Raw genomic sequence first — 15865 nt, 5'->3', positions numbered from 1 at the left:
GGCTGCACCTGGGGTGGTGCAGTGGCTCGAATCTGCAGAGTGAGAGGGGTCCCTCCAGCATGTGTGGTCTCTCAGCCTAGCCTGTGGGGATCAAGCCAAATAAGACTCTCCGACACCCTCCAAGGGGTCCCAGATTGGGAGAGGGCTGTTTTCCGGTGATGCTCCCTCCTCTCTGGTTCTGTGTGTCACCTAAGAACCTCAGCTGCCAAATCACCACAGCTCCGTAGCTCCTGTGTTGAATGTCTGCCCCTGATATTCAGTGCATATCATAGCTACTAGTACTGGACAGTCACTTAGTCAGATAGATGGATGATAGATAGATGTTAGATAGATAGATAGATAGATAGATAGATAGATAGATAGATAGATAGATAGATAAGGCCCTTTGGAATACACCAGAGTCTTTGCTAGTGAGGTTACTTAGGATGGGACTACTAGATAATGTCAGGATGGGGGCTAGTCACCACAAAGACCAAAGAGAACTCTCAGCCCCATCTTATGACCACCCAAAGCTAAGAAAGGTATTTAGTAAAGAAAAGCAAAAAGACTATTGAGAAGCTAGGGGGCCATTTTAATTAGAAAACTATGCATTCGTATGGCATTAAGTTGCACTTTTCTCAGATTTCTTCAGCTTTGTATATTAACTAGCCTGCATTCATGGATGGCTTGTTTGAAGTAAGTAGCTTTGGGGATAGAAAGAATGGTCTTTGAAGCTGAATCTACAGTGATAATGAAAGAAATGCAATCTTATATTTGGTAAAGTCCAGTCCATAATGGCAAAAAATGATTCTTATCTATTTTCACAGATGGTTAAACTTTAATGTTATTGTCTCTTATTTTAGTTTTTCTGATACCATTATGTTGTCCAGGAGAGCAATATGATTAATCATTTCTTTTGTTCTTTCTCCTTAGCCAGAATGTACTGCCATGACATAGATATAACTCCCCCAAAATGGACCACAAAGAAGTAGGCATGTCATTACTTTTAATGCTGCCTCCTTCCTTACTTTAAGGACAGAAAATATACTGGAAATATGGCTTTTGGGGAGTGTAAATGATGTTCAAACCTGGCCATTCAGGAGTGAGAAAGAAAGAAGAGCTTTTCTTCCACTGGTGACCTTCCATAGTGATTGCTGCATAATTTCTTATTTATGTTCAATAGAGGAAATTATTTGAGGTTATCTTTATGCATTTAATGAAGAGATTCAGAAGAGAGCCATCCAAAATGAGATGAAAACCCTGATTCCTGTAGGAGACAGGAATAGTAAAAAAATAAGAAGTTTGCAGTAGAGATATGTTAGCCTGCCCTGTGTGAATAACAACTGCTGGTTTAAACTAAAAATTGTAGGCTGCCATTATAGCTCAGTGCTTGAGTGTTGACCTATGAACCAGGAAGTCACAGTTCAAGTCCCAGTCAGGGCATATGCCCAGGTTGCGGGTTTGATCTCCAGTGTGGAGCATGCAGGAGGCAGCCAATCAAAGATTCTCTCTCATCATTGGTGTTTCTATCTCTCCCTTTCCCTTCCTCTCTGAAATTAATAAAAATAAATTTTAAAAATAAACTAAAAGTTGTTTGCATGTCTAGAGGTACTATTCTCATTTGGTTGACTTTGTGGTGATATGGGGTCTAGTCTGCCAATTTTTTTGATTCCCCCCCCCCCCTCAAAGTCTGTTTGTCTGCAACCTTCTAATTTTTAAGTGCTGACTTAAAAAATAATGTCAGTTAGATAAATATGTTAGTTTGGTCCTGCTGTAGGCAGTTAGACAGACATGAGCAGAGCAAGGATAATTGGCCAGGTACAAAAGGTCACTAGTGTGGAAAGCCCCAGGTAACTAGCAATGGACAATCAAATGTGGGGGCAGAACCTCAACCCCAAGGTGACTTTTCCTTCCTTAGCATATCACTGGTCATGCGGTTTGGACCCCCTGACTTTTGTTCCCTAGAGATAACATCTATAACCAAAATGCCTTAGTTGTATTTCAACACCAGGTCCAGATTAGCAATAAAACCAACCATGATTGACATCAGTGAAAGGAATTTTAGAAACAAAACAGGCAAGTTTGGGGAGTGCCAGCTGAATTGAAAAATGACTCCCTGCTCTGGTGCAAGCCAATTAACCAATGGAGACCACAACCCTGAAAGGACACACCTGGGAAACTGCTGAATATTCTATTGAGAACTTCCTCTGGGGCCTCCCCTAAAATTTCCATTCTTAGGATGGAGGACCCAGTGTGCTCTCCCTCCCAGGAGCGCACAGTCCCTTTCCCTTTCCCTTCTCCTTCCCTGCCCCAGGCACTTTACCATTAGCCTCTTCATTTCCAAGCTGCCAGGCTCCTTCCTTTACTTCCATAACCTGTTTCCTAAGGACATTTCTTCTAGAAATTACTTTGTCTACTGCTGTAACTTACTATGTAAATATTCTCTTTCAGCTTTGGGTCTTGGCTCTGAATTATTTCCAAGCCAGAACCCAATTCCCCAAGTTTGGTCTGACCTCACCAGTCAGACACCTGGTGCAGTTCCTGCTGCCTACAACTGTCCCCTTTTAGCCATATTAAGCAACCACTAGGTCTGATAGACATCTATGTAATAAAAGGCTAATATGCAATAGACCAAACAGTGGAACAACTAGAACAACAGAACAACTGTTTGCTATGAGGTGAGCTGACCATCAGGGAGTGTATGTAAAACATGGTGGGCATTGGTTGCAGTGGGATTGTGGAGCAGGTGAGCAGGGTCGCCAGACCAAGGTGGGCTGCCTGTCGTTGTCATTGGGGTGAACCTCTGGTGGTTACGGAAAATTATTTGCTTCTGCATGTGGTCCTGCCTGGCATTTACACCTGCTGTTGGCACTGGCCCTGCTTGCACCCACTGCCAGTGCTGGCCCCACCCCCTATCAGTGCCCTGCACAGGTCCTGATCACTCCGTGCTATCAACAAGAGTGAGTGGTGGCTGCCGGTCCTGATGGCCCTGAGGGTTTCTCTACCTCCCCCTGCTCCTGAGGGGCTATCAGGGCTGCAGCCACTGCTCTCACCTGGCCCCAATTGCTCCATGCCTTCAGTGATGCAAGCCAGACCAGCACCTTCAGCATGGGGGAATGGCAGCTGCAGGTGCAGGGCTGCCAGCTGACAGGGCCCCAGGGCTGCAGTGGGAGGGATTGGGTGGAGATATGGAGGATGGGCCAAGACCTGCCCTTGTGCTCACTGCAGCCTCCTGGCCCATAATCCCTTTTAAGGCACACAGATTTGTGCACTGGGCCCCTAGTTTAATAATAAGTATTTCTATAACATTTGTATAATGCAGAAAGCAAACAACAAACTACAAATTCGAGGTGCAAATGTCCATTATAAAGCAATAAGCTTCTTTTTTTGTTTTGTTTTGTTCTAGAGTATTCATAAAACAAGAATTAGGACATTTAAAATATAAATATTGTCATGTTCACCATTACTAACATAGTGGTAAAATGTCAATTATCAAAATTACCAACGCAAAACTTGTAAAGGATATTGCATGATTATTATTAACCTAACTTAGTAATAACAAAGTTATACCACCCTGCAGCTGGGTAATAGGCATAATACAATTAGAAATTTAAGATAATGAAATCCAATATTTTAATGGTTAACCGAAACACTTCATATGTTTGACATTATTATAACATGAATACAAATGACTGATATAAATGCAGACCTATGATATTTATATTTGTAGTTTTTTGGGTGGAGTGAGTTTCAACTTTTAAATCTCAGGTAAAAATAAATGTAAACTTTGTATGGATCACATGGTAGTAATAAAAAATACTTTATAAAATTTCTGTTCATTAATTTGGAAAAAAATTAATAGTCACCTGTCATACTTACCTTTACAGCTTCTTCCATCTTCTTTTACTTCATATCCATCTTCACAGTAACATCTTGTACTATTTCTGACCACTGCACATTTATATTGACAATTCAACTGCTGGCAATTGGGCAACAATTCTGTAGAGAAAAAAACAAAAGTATCACTTCTATATGATTATGCATATATATATATATATTTGTTTAAATTTAAATATTGTTAATATTTGCTTAGTGCATCCTTCAAAGTTTCTGTGATTGGTTGAGAGAACAAATTTTAGCATCTATTCCTTCTAAAATATGTTGCTTTGCACTTGTTTGAAGTATCATTAATAATATTTCAGATCTATCTGTTCAGTCTTTCACATTTTAGCTTATTATATATGTTCAAAGTCACAAAATCCTTTCAAATTCTTGTAAATTAAATTATTTCAAGAGGAAAAATGTCAACTCAGTGGTTGATTTCACCACTGGTGCCATGCCTTTTCTATCTGACATATCAATTGATTTTCTATCTTTTGAGCACTTGTTTTGATTTACCAATCCATGTATAACCTTCATAGCAATCAATGAATATATTCAATTTCAATAATTTTTCTTTCACGAGTTGCAAAATATTAGACAACTACTGGGCATAATATATTTTGTTATATTTGAATTATTTCAGAGTGAATATTTCATTAAAACAAAAATTAGCAAGCTATCAGAGCAAATTAAGATTCAATAAGATAAATGCATGGAACAGCTGAAGTGACAGGAGAATATTCACTGCACAAATAATTTTTAACAGGAATAAGATTTGTTCAACTAGAAAAATATATACGTAGAACATGTAATGGATTTTTCTATTTGAAAATAATGGTATTGCCAGGCTGGCATGGCTCAGTGGTTGAGCATGGACCTATGAACCAGGAGGTCACAGTTCAATTCCCAGTCAAGGCACATTCCTGGATTTCAGGATCAATCCCCCATAGGGGATGTACAGGAGGCAGCCAATCAATGATGCTCTCTTACCATGTTTTTATTTATCTCTCCCTCTCACTTTCTCAAACCAATAAAAATATATATATATAAAATGAAATAGGGTTATTAATGGATTGTGACAACCCTCCTGTCCCACCCTAGAAAGAAAAATAAAGGCATTGAAGGTTATTGAAGATTAAACTTAAGTGATTTAAAATATGTTGATATTTGCTACAACTTTATCTGCTGCTTCAGAAAAGAAATGTATAAGAAGTCCAATGAAGAAAAGAAGAGAAAGAATATTTCAAGCTGAAAATAACATTTTACTAGAAATTTAATTATCTATAGCATTCCTTAGCCAAGTATTTTTCAACTCTCTAATTTAATTATTTTATGCATGTTCTCTCTATAAAACTTCAAATTTCCTTCCCAATGGTCACTTACATATTGTGAAGGCAGCCTGACACCCCCACTCCCCACAACTGCATTCCGATGCATATGCTTGCTAGCCCCAGCCCCCTTTCCACTTGTGTCCTAGCTAGCCTTGCAAAACCTGTTTATCTAAAGGGGACATAAAAAGCCCCCACAGATTAACTGCTGTTAATCTAGCCTGTTAGGTTGGTCTTAATCTCACATCCCCTATGCCAACCCATGGAGACTGCAAAGCCCATGAAGTGAAAAGTCCAGAAGCCTGGTCCATATTTGGGAGACAAAGAAACTATGGAGATAAAAGGGAAAACCAACCCCCTCACCCCCCTCCACCCCCCAAATTTGGTGCTCAGGTTTTGGAGACTGACTCCCCTGAGTCACCACACTAGTGTATCCACAAATAAAAGTTTTTCCTGAATCTTCAGAGTGCCCATTTTGTGTTTTCCAGTCACCTGGTAATTTCTGCAACAGTGTGATAATTTTGCTTCCTTCTTTGCTGAGAAAACTGAAGCATTCAAAAGAGATTTTCCACAGATCTGTTTTTCATATTTACCCATCTCTGCATATTCTTGTCTTTCTTGCTTTTCAAACTCATAATCGAAGCCCCAACCCCAATTCCTTTACACAAATCCCATGCCCTCTCACTGAGCCAAGGATATACTTTAACTTCAGCTGTTCTCTACTTTGTCTCATAATTGTTTTTATTTTTTTTTATTTTTCAAATAGCTATGTACTAGAATGAAAGCCCTCAATCTTTGTCAATTAACTTTTATCAGAACACAGTGAAGCCCATTTGTTGAAATATTACCTCAGTCTGCTTTTAAATAGCTGGCTAGTTGCCTCATAGACCTATGACCCACAAAGCCTAAAATATTTACTACAGGTCTTTATAGAAAGTTTTTTGACCTCTGCACTAGTTCAATCTCAGCATCAAACATGCTCTTATTTTTCCTCAACGTAAACACAAAGATCTTTGACCTCACTTCCTCTACTAGTCACCATTGTTCAATTCCTTTTTGCAACAAAATTTTTTTTTTAATTACCCATACCCACGGTCTCTCTCTCTACCCTTCTGTTTCTATCTTAAACCTACTCCATCAAACCGTATATCTATTGCTCTACAGAAATTCTCTTGTAAATATCTCTGATGACATTGACGCTAAGTACAATGACCTTTTCTTCATCTTCCTTGACCTATCAGCAGCATTAGACGCAGGTAACTACTGTTTCCTGATACAGATCCATGTTTTTACTCCAAGGTCTGCACACCCTTGGTTTTCCTCCCATTTCATAGTCTCCTTTGTGAGATTCCTCCTCTTCTAGTCAACCTGCTAATGTTGGGGTGCCTTAGAGCAGAGGCTGTGATCTTTTTCTATCAACATGCTAGTGGTAAACTCAACAAATATCTTAGCTTCCTCTCTGACTGGGCCATAACTATAGTATTATAACTTGAAAGCTGGTTCCCTCTTCAATTTCTAATTTTCATAGCTGTGATTTATTAAAGTTCTTTTTCCTTGAAAACTTGGAACAATTGTTGTTTCTGCAACATAAATTCAACCAATATACAAATTAACTATATCTTATTTAATAGGTTTGGATTTGGGATCAATGCTAATTTTATGTTCATATAAATGCCAATATTTATGTAATGTACAAAGAGTAGTAATTTCATTTATAAAAATGTATTAACAATAAAATATATTACAAATATTTCTTTGTAAATTATGGCATTTTCTTATCTGCATTATCATAATTATTTACATTTTTGTTTACCCCACCAGTATATACAGCTACAAATTATAAATCTAAATCAAGTTTTTTAATTTTGCTATCATTTTGAAACACACAACAGTTAAACATGCAGTTATTATTGCAACTTACATTTTACAGATGAGAAATCTGATGGTTGATAACCCAAGATTATACAGCAAATCCACAATAGAGCTAACATTCAAAATAAGGTCATTCTAAATATAAAGCCTATGCTCTGATACCTGTATGTTATAATACATACGTAATGATAGCTGTAATTCCCACTGAACAATCTGGTGATAGCTGGAACCATGCTGTATCTTTGTGTTTCAGCCTATGCTTAGTAATATGCTACAGATAACAGGAAGTGATCACAATTTTTATAGGATAAATGCATCAAAAATCAATAAAATATTGATAGCTGAACTCTAGCATGAAGATTAACAGTCCCAAGTTTCATTTCTACTCCATTAAACTGGATCCTAAAGATAGTTCATTTATAACTTCAAGTCAGGTAATTGTATTGTCAAATCTTATTTGATTATCATGAAATCATTCCAAAATTGCCACTCATATATGTGCTACTTTAGTCCAACATAGATTGAGTAACTTGTCAAAGTTAAGCACTCTGCTGGGTTTCCACAGATACAAAATTGCTTTACACAAGTTAAGTGATTATACCATGAGTGGGGAAGTGGGTGGGATTAGATGGGAAGAACAATGTTAGTCATAACTCATAGCAGAAAAATATATATGTTAAATAAAAATGTAAATTCATAAGCTAGAAAGAAAAAAATTCATATAGAGACTGCAAATGGGGTATCTGGAACATACTAGGCTGTGGTAGAAAATAGGACTGGAATTGTTTCAGACCAGAGCAAAGTGGATTAATTCTTAGGTTAAATAGGATTCTCTCCTGATAATGGGAATCATTTCTAGTTAATGAGGACAGGGTGATATATTCTGACTTGTATTGTTTGATAGTACCTAATAGCAGGGAGAAAGATAAGTGAAAAATGGTGAAAGAAGAAAAGCCATCTAAAAGGTAAAATAGTAAAGGTATAAATTAGGACTATGAATATTTAGATCAATGAATGGTAAAAACTTGGTGAAAGCATAATGACATGGAGTTAATAGTACCTATAAAATGAATTAAGAATAACAGGAGAGCTGAAACCAGTTGGGTTTCAGCATCAGCTTACAGACTGAAAGGTCCCAGGTTCGATTCTGGTCAAGGGCATGTACCATGGTTGCGAGCATATCCCAAATAGGGGGTGTGCAGGAGGCAGCTAATAAATGTTTCTCTCTCATCGATGTTTCTAACTTTCTATCCCTCTCCCTTCCTCTCTGTAAAAATCAATACAATTAATAATAAATAAATAAAAGAATAACAGGAGAACTTGAATTTTGGGGAAAATAAATTTATCTCTGACTGTTTAGTTAACAATGTTGATAGGATAATGGCCAGGAGAAAGTTGAGAATTTGAGTCTATTTAAGAAAAGAAGGTTGGACTGGAGTTGTAAATCTGGAAGTTACAAATGTAAAGTTGCTGCTTGTATCCCAAGGAGGAGAGAATCATTCCTCATAAAGAATTTTTATGAAACAATTATAATCCAAAGAACTTTAAAAAAATATGTTTATTGATTTTTTTACAGAGACAAAGAGAGAGGTATAGAGAGTTAGAAACATAGATGAGAGAGAAACATCGATCACCTGCCTCCTGTACACCCTCTACTGAGGATGTGCCCGCAGCCAAGGTACATGCCTTGACCTGAATCAAACCTGGGATCTTTTGGTCCACAGGCTGACGCTCTATCCACTGAGCCAAACCGGATCTCGGCAATCCAAAGAACTTTTACATGTGAAAGGCAAGGAGAAAAAGAGTTAGAGAAGAAACTACTAAATAATCAAACATATAGATGAAGAACCTAGAAAGCTTCATAAAACCTAAGGAAGAAGAACAGTTAATCAAAGCAGAACCATTAATGGCAAAGCCTGAGAGAAATGTATTTGGATGAACTCTAAAAAATGCCCTGGGTTTCCAAATAGGATCAATTCAGACCTCTAAAAAGGGTTTCAGTAGAGCAGAGAGGGCAAAGACAAATGTAAGAAGGGGCTGGGACAGAAAGAGGAAATGGGAAGGATTGTCATAGACAAGACTTAAACATTTTAGTGGATGGAGAGAAGAGAGGTATGAGTATGACCTACTTAATTTAGTCTGTACCTTATGGCAGGCATAGTAACTCAGTGCTTTACACGTGTCATTTGTTCCACTTAACCTGGTAGCCCGACTTTCTTTTTACCCTGTCTCAATCTGGAGTAGAAAATCCATAGACTATTGGTTCCGTCTTTCTGTTCTCTCTAATCCAATGCACATGGATACAAGTTAATGACATGGGGGTTGTGATGGGGAGAATTGAGGATAAATAAAAGCATATGGAGGGAAATGAGTATGAAAGTCCAGATCTCACTCATAGCTTTGAGTATTAGATGGGGGTCTGGTGGTTGAAAACAGCAAAAGAAACGTGGGCAATTTAGCTTTCTGTTTATTGATTTTATCCTGCATGAGAATTTGTTTGTGTGGAGAGGTGACAGGGAGATGATTAAATGGTATAATGATATCTGGTAAAATGGTAAATGCTGATTCTTCTAACCGACTATGAAGTACTATGAAGAACTGACAACATGAAAAGTAAAATTTAAAATTTGGCTTGACTCTGTAAAAGCAATACTAATTATTATAATGTTATCTATTAGAACTACTTACTGCTTATGCCTAATTATGTGCAACACTATGATGATTATGTATGTAATTAAAAATGCATCAAATTAATTTTGGTAGAAAACTCATTAGAGTAGAACAGAAATTTCATACTTGAATCAGTCTTCATAGAATGCTTTTTATGAAGCACGGTCATTGCTTCATGCCACATTATCATTGGTTTGGATCTTAAACTGAAGTAGGAAGACCACGAGTTTTTAAAGACATGCAATATGCAAGCCAGGAAGCAGCTATGTAAAGAGGGCATCTGATGTGTATTCCTCAGCATTATCATAAAAGGAAAGTGTCATTTTAAAGTAAAGGAGAGTAGCTATTATGTCAGGAATCAAATGTAATCCGATTTGATGAAGACAAAGCCAACATAGACCCACTCCATTCTATTATTTTAAGGAATATTTCTATATTCTTTTTAAAGTTGTACAGGAGAGTACTATAAAAATGTGGGTATATATTTTGTATTAAATGGAAGTTAACAGTTTACAACAAGCATCTCCAACTCAAAGGCTAACATGGGCCAAATACACAAGGTTTAAGTTTATGTGGGCCTCAAGGAAACAGAAGCTTTAATTTTCATGGAAACGTAGAATTTTGATAGAGACATGCTGAATACAAAGGGCTGAAAAAAATGAGTAATCATTAACATAAAATAATAGAACATTTTAATAAAAAATAATATTTTTTTGAACATTAACTTATAAGACACTGAATAACCGCACAAATTAATAAGTATAACACAAATAAACCTATCTTTCTTTTTCTCCAAAAGCGAAATATTTCCTGTTGCGTGCACCAAACAAGTCAGTCCAAGACTAAAGACATGGCAATCAGCTGCTAAAATATTGACTGTTAGTATTAGTGGACAGAAATGGTGCACCTGCACTTAATAAGATGCTTAAGGGAAATGAATGCAACACGGTTATAGTAATCACTCATTAGCGAATGTTGTAGTTCAATATTAATAATGTATAACAGGATATTGCAGAAATTAAGTTATGAAATTTTTATTAAAACTTTTCTTACATACCATTATATTGGCTGGGCCCCAAAAATATTCACTGTGGGCCACATATGGCCCAAGAGCCCTGAGTTTGACATGTTTGGATTAAAAATAGCATGTAGCTTTGAGGTATCTAAGATTCTATGATGTTCTTTCGCTTAGTAATATTAGGAAATAGATTTATGAATTTTCATTAATAATAATAATGAGTAAGAATTCTAGATGGATATAAAATTAATTCATATTATATTTCTTGCACCACCCTTTCCTTTTCTCTAAGAGCTGGTGGAATATAATGGCTAAGGTCTGGGATTGTGAAGACAAAGTACCTAAGCTCTAACTGTGGTTTTACTAATTCCAAGCTATGTGAGAATCACAAAAAATAGCTAATGTTCACCAATCCCGTTTCCTCTTAGTGGGCACATGAAACAAGGAGTTTTGCCAAAACCGGTTTGGCTCAGTGGACAGAGCTTCAGCCTGGGAACTGAAAGGTCCCAGGTTCGATTCCAGTCAAGAACATGTACCTTGGTTGCGGGCACATCCCCAGTGTGATCGATGGATTCTCTATGTTTGTAACTCTCTACCCCAATCTCTTATACTCTGCAAAAAATCATATATATATATATATATATATATATATATATATATATATATATACATATACATACATATATATATAAAATCAACAACAAGGAGTTTCCCACTTGACTGTTATTAGGTTAAAGCCATATACATATATCTGGCTTCTGGACAATGTTATATAAGCAAAATTAGTGTGTGCTGCTTCTGGAACTGCCCTTGAAGAATTCAGACAATCTTCCACTTTCTTCCCTTTACTTGTCAGTGCTCTGGATGTAAGGAATTCAGCAGAAAACACATTGGATCTTGGGCTAGTAGAGCCTCAAATTGAGGGAGCCTGAAAGAATGTAGGAGACAGCCACTGAACCTAATTGTACTGTGTTCTGGGCTACAGTTTTTGTTGTTGCCGTTGTTACATTGAACTCCCTAGGGAGTTTGTTGTTCCTTTACACAATACATGGTGATAGGTAAATGACCTAAGATCTCTATTCCCATTTTTAGTTATCTCTAAAATGAGAATAATAATAGAAACTACCTCATAGGGTTGTCATGAGGTTTAAATGGGTTAAAGTCATGCCAAGTTCTTAAAATATTGCCTGCCAAATAGTAACTTTTTTATTATAATTGTACCATTTAAGGTTAATCACTCATACAGTACAACAGACTATCTATTGTAAATATTTGTATAATTTAGACTTTTTTGGGGCAATTTAGGTCTATGTTTCTTTTTACAACAGCAGGTTTTCTCTTTTGCTCTTTTAGTTTTGTGTGTTACATGACATAATCCTAGTTTTCCTCCAAAGCACATGTGCATTTTAAAAAATTCTCCTGAAATGTTTACCTGATTGCAAAGAGGGGAAATAAACTAACCACAGAAAATAAAGATTTTTCTATCCTGGCTAATTTGTTCCTATAAAATATGAGTATTATTCTCTGAAGCAAATCAATGTGCATCCACTTTTAATTTTCTACGTAAGCATGGACCAATTAACACCTCAGATAAGCAATTTTCACCAAATAGCTATGGCTATCTTCACAGTTTTAGGGATTGTTATGTGTGTTTTTTTAAACAGCACTGGGTTTTAGAACACATTTCCCCAAATGTATGCTGGTTTAGGATTCAGGAAAAACATACAAATAACTCCCTAACCTACCTCAGAGAAAAACACAACAGCGGAGAATGGTGATTAAAAGATGATAACTTGATTCCAACAATTATAATATTTGAACAATTACAATAATTACAAGTTATTACTGTTAGGATGATTCTTTGTACATTAGTTTTGTTTATATAAATATTTCTAAGCCAGAAAACCACCGTTTGCAATGTTGTATGCACAGCCATCAATTCATCCATAGTATAATCTATAGCAATATGCTGGCAGCCTTTATGACCTAAAATTGAACAATTCACATTGATTGTGTATTGGACTTAATACAATAGAGAGAACACATCTATTGTATTCATGTGCTTCTAGGTAATATGTTTCTCCCAGAGAGAAAATTAGAACTTTTATAAACTTTTTTGAGATACAAAAAGATACAGGTACCTTCCCAAAAATATGTTATATGAGACATTATTTTATAATGTAGAATAATGTTTTATTCTCAATTGTAGTAATCCAATTGCTTCTTGAATTTGCCTTATACCAAAATACCCTTTAACTAACAACTACAACCTAAGTAATGAGGAAAAAAATATTTTTAATATAGCACTTTGAAAAAATAAGTATTTCTTTCACTTCTTATACTTGGAAATTGAAAAGCTGATACAGCACATTACCCTGCCAGTCAGTCCCTCCTGTCGGCCAGGACATATGCTTGTCATATTTAGAATGGTGACAATTTGTGCCACATCATTCTTTATCTCACCCCTGTTTCCCTTGCCTAGTAAAAAGGAGTGTGAGCTGGCTTGCAGAGATTAGGCTTCTGCTTGTGGCTGCTAATGTGAATTTCTTAAAAATTATTTGCTTATTGCTAAACTACCATCCTGGTCTCACCTTTTCAACATGCTCTTAACAGTAAGGAAGGAAATTATTTTTAAAATATGTTTGTTCCATTTTTGTTGTAGTATAACTTACAGTAAAACTCACTCCTTTAATGCACAGTTCTGTGAGTTTGAAGAAATGCATACAATTGTGTAACCAGTACCATCATCAAGATATATTGAATAGAACAGGGCCATTATCCCAAAAGACTTTGCTGGCCCTTCTACAGTCATCTTGTCCCACCGCCAGTTTTTGGTAATCACTGATCTGCTTTCTGTCTCTATAGTTTTGTCTATGCCAGCATGGTTCTATGGATGGCATCATCCAGCTGGTGGCATCTTTACTTAGTGAAATATATTTGAGATTCATCCATGTTGTTTGATCAGTAGCATTGCTGAATAGTGTCCACTGCATGAATGTGCCTCAATTTGTTTATTCATTTCACAAGTGATTGAGATTTCAGTTATTTCTAGTTTTGGTTTATTGTTTATAAAGTAGCTATATACATTTACATATATGTTTTGTATAAATATAGGTTATCATTTTGGTTGGGAAAATGTGGAGGTGCTTGCTTATATGGCAAAGATGTTTCACTATATAAGAAACTATCAAATTCCCATGTAGATATGATTCGAGGTTCATTTTTTTATATTAAATGTTGAACTTTTCCAGCATTTATTAATCTAACCTTTCTCCATTGGATTACATTTGAATCTTTGTTTAAAATCAATGGATTACATATTTGTGGGGGTATTTTTGATTAATCTACATAGTTACCCTTTTTTCAATATCACACTGTTTTTGATATAGTAAGTCTTGAAATCTGGTAGCATGAGTTCTAGTTCTATGTTCTTGTTTTACAAGATTTGTTTCATAAACATTTTAGGATCAGCTTCTCAGTTTCTATGAAACCCTGCTAGGATTTTAATTGGATTTTATTAAGTCTAAAGATTTGGAAACATTGACATCTGAACAACATTATCAAGTCTTCTAATTTACAAATATGATGTATATACACATTTATTTTGAGCATTGGGTGCTTTTTTCATGAGTTTTCAGCATATATTACACAAATATGTTCAATTCATTCCTAATTATTTCATAGTTTGGGTGTTGCTATAAGTGGTATTGTTTATTTCAGCTCCCAAGTGTACATTGCTAGCATTTAGAAATACAATTGATTTTTACAAACTAACCTTTTATCATATTGACCTTACTAAATTCACAAAAATGCAAAACTTACAAATAACAGCTATAAAAGAGAGGCTGTCACCTCAGACTCTACATCTTTAAAAAGATAATAAGAAAAACTATCAAACTCTCTATGCCCTTAAATTTGACAACATATATAAAAGAACTTAGTTCCGTGAAAGACATTAACTGCTAAATCTCACTCAAGAAGAAATAGATAACCTGAATATTTCTATATTTATAAAATAAATTGATTAGAACTAAAACCTCCCACGAAGAAAATGCTAGATCCAGGTAGTTTCACTGGAGATTCTACTAAATATTTGGAGAAGAAATTGTACCATTTCCATGCAAACATTTCTGGAAATCAGATGGAAAGAAAACATTACTAACTCCTTTTTAAGAGTTTAGAATTATTCTAATACCCAAATCATACAAATACATTCAAAATAAGAAAACAATAAACAATAGTCCCTTTGAATATAGATACATACTTTGTAAAACCAAATGTAGCAATATGTAAAGTAATAATATATCATGAATATCTGAGGTTTATCATATAATATAAGACTGGCTTAGAATTTGAAAATCAATTACTGAAGATCACCATATCAGTGGACTAATAGAGAACAAAAATATATTCATTTCAATAGTGACCTAAAAAGCATTTAACAAAAAAAAAAAACATATTCATTGACCTGATAAATATCTGCTATTATATCAGGGACAAGTCATAAGAGGAGCAAGATAACTGCTCTTACCACTTACAGGCAATAATGGACTGGAGGCCCTAGCCAGTACATTAAGGTGAATGGGGGGGAAAATGTTTTTAAGGTATAAAAATCAGAAAAAATGAAAAAGTAAAACAACATCTATTTTCAAACAACACAATTGCCTATGTAGATTTTTTTTTAAATCTAGCAACATGGTTCAGAACTTAAAAGCAATTTTTTTAAAACCCTACTTAATAAATGAACATGAGCAAGTTATCCCTTCATAATTTTCACTTTGCATAGTAATTTACTTATGAGTTGACTATTCTTTCAATAAGAAAAAGCAAAATTTTTATAATTTACATATATTATCAGATAGAAGTTGTAGAGCAATGATGTGGTTTAAGAGCGTGGTCGGCAAACTGCGGCTTGCAAGCCACATGTGGCTCTTTGGCCCATTAAGTGTGGTTCTTCCACAAAATACCATGGCCTGGGCAAATTTATTTTGAAGAAGTGGCATTAGATTCTAATGATTAGAACAAGTTTAAGTTTAAAAAATGTGGCTCTCAAAAGAAATTTCAATCGTTGTACTGTTAATATTAGTCAATGAGTTTGCCGACCACTGTTTTAAGA

The 15865-nt window shown here is 35.6% G+C and overlaps 1 protein-coding gene across 1 annotated transcript in view; it reads right to left on the bottom strand.

The window, feature by feature from the left end:
• The window catches only part of LRP1B (LDL receptor related protein 1B), a 1573107-nt gene that overhangs the window by 834443 nt on the left and 722799 nt on the right, over positions 1 to 15865 (bottom strand). Inside the window, exon 4 of the mRNA XM_036421500.2 lies at positions 3859 to 3978. Within this exon, the coding sequence (XP_036277393.2) occupies positions 3859 to 3978 (120 nt within the window). The remainder of the gene's footprint in view (positions 1 to 3858; positions 3979 to 15865) is intronic.

Source organism: Pipistrellus kuhlii, unplaced genomic scaffold, assembly GCF_014108245.1.
Source record: "Pipistrellus kuhlii isolate mPipKuh1 unplaced genomic scaffold, mPipKuh1.p scaffold_m20_p_7, whole genome shotgun sequence".
Taxonomy (NCBI): domain Eukaryota; kingdom Metazoa; phylum Chordata; class Mammalia; order Chiroptera; family Vespertilionidae; genus Pipistrellus; species Pipistrellus kuhlii.
This window is presented reverse-complemented; position numbering and strand designations above follow the sequence as displayed.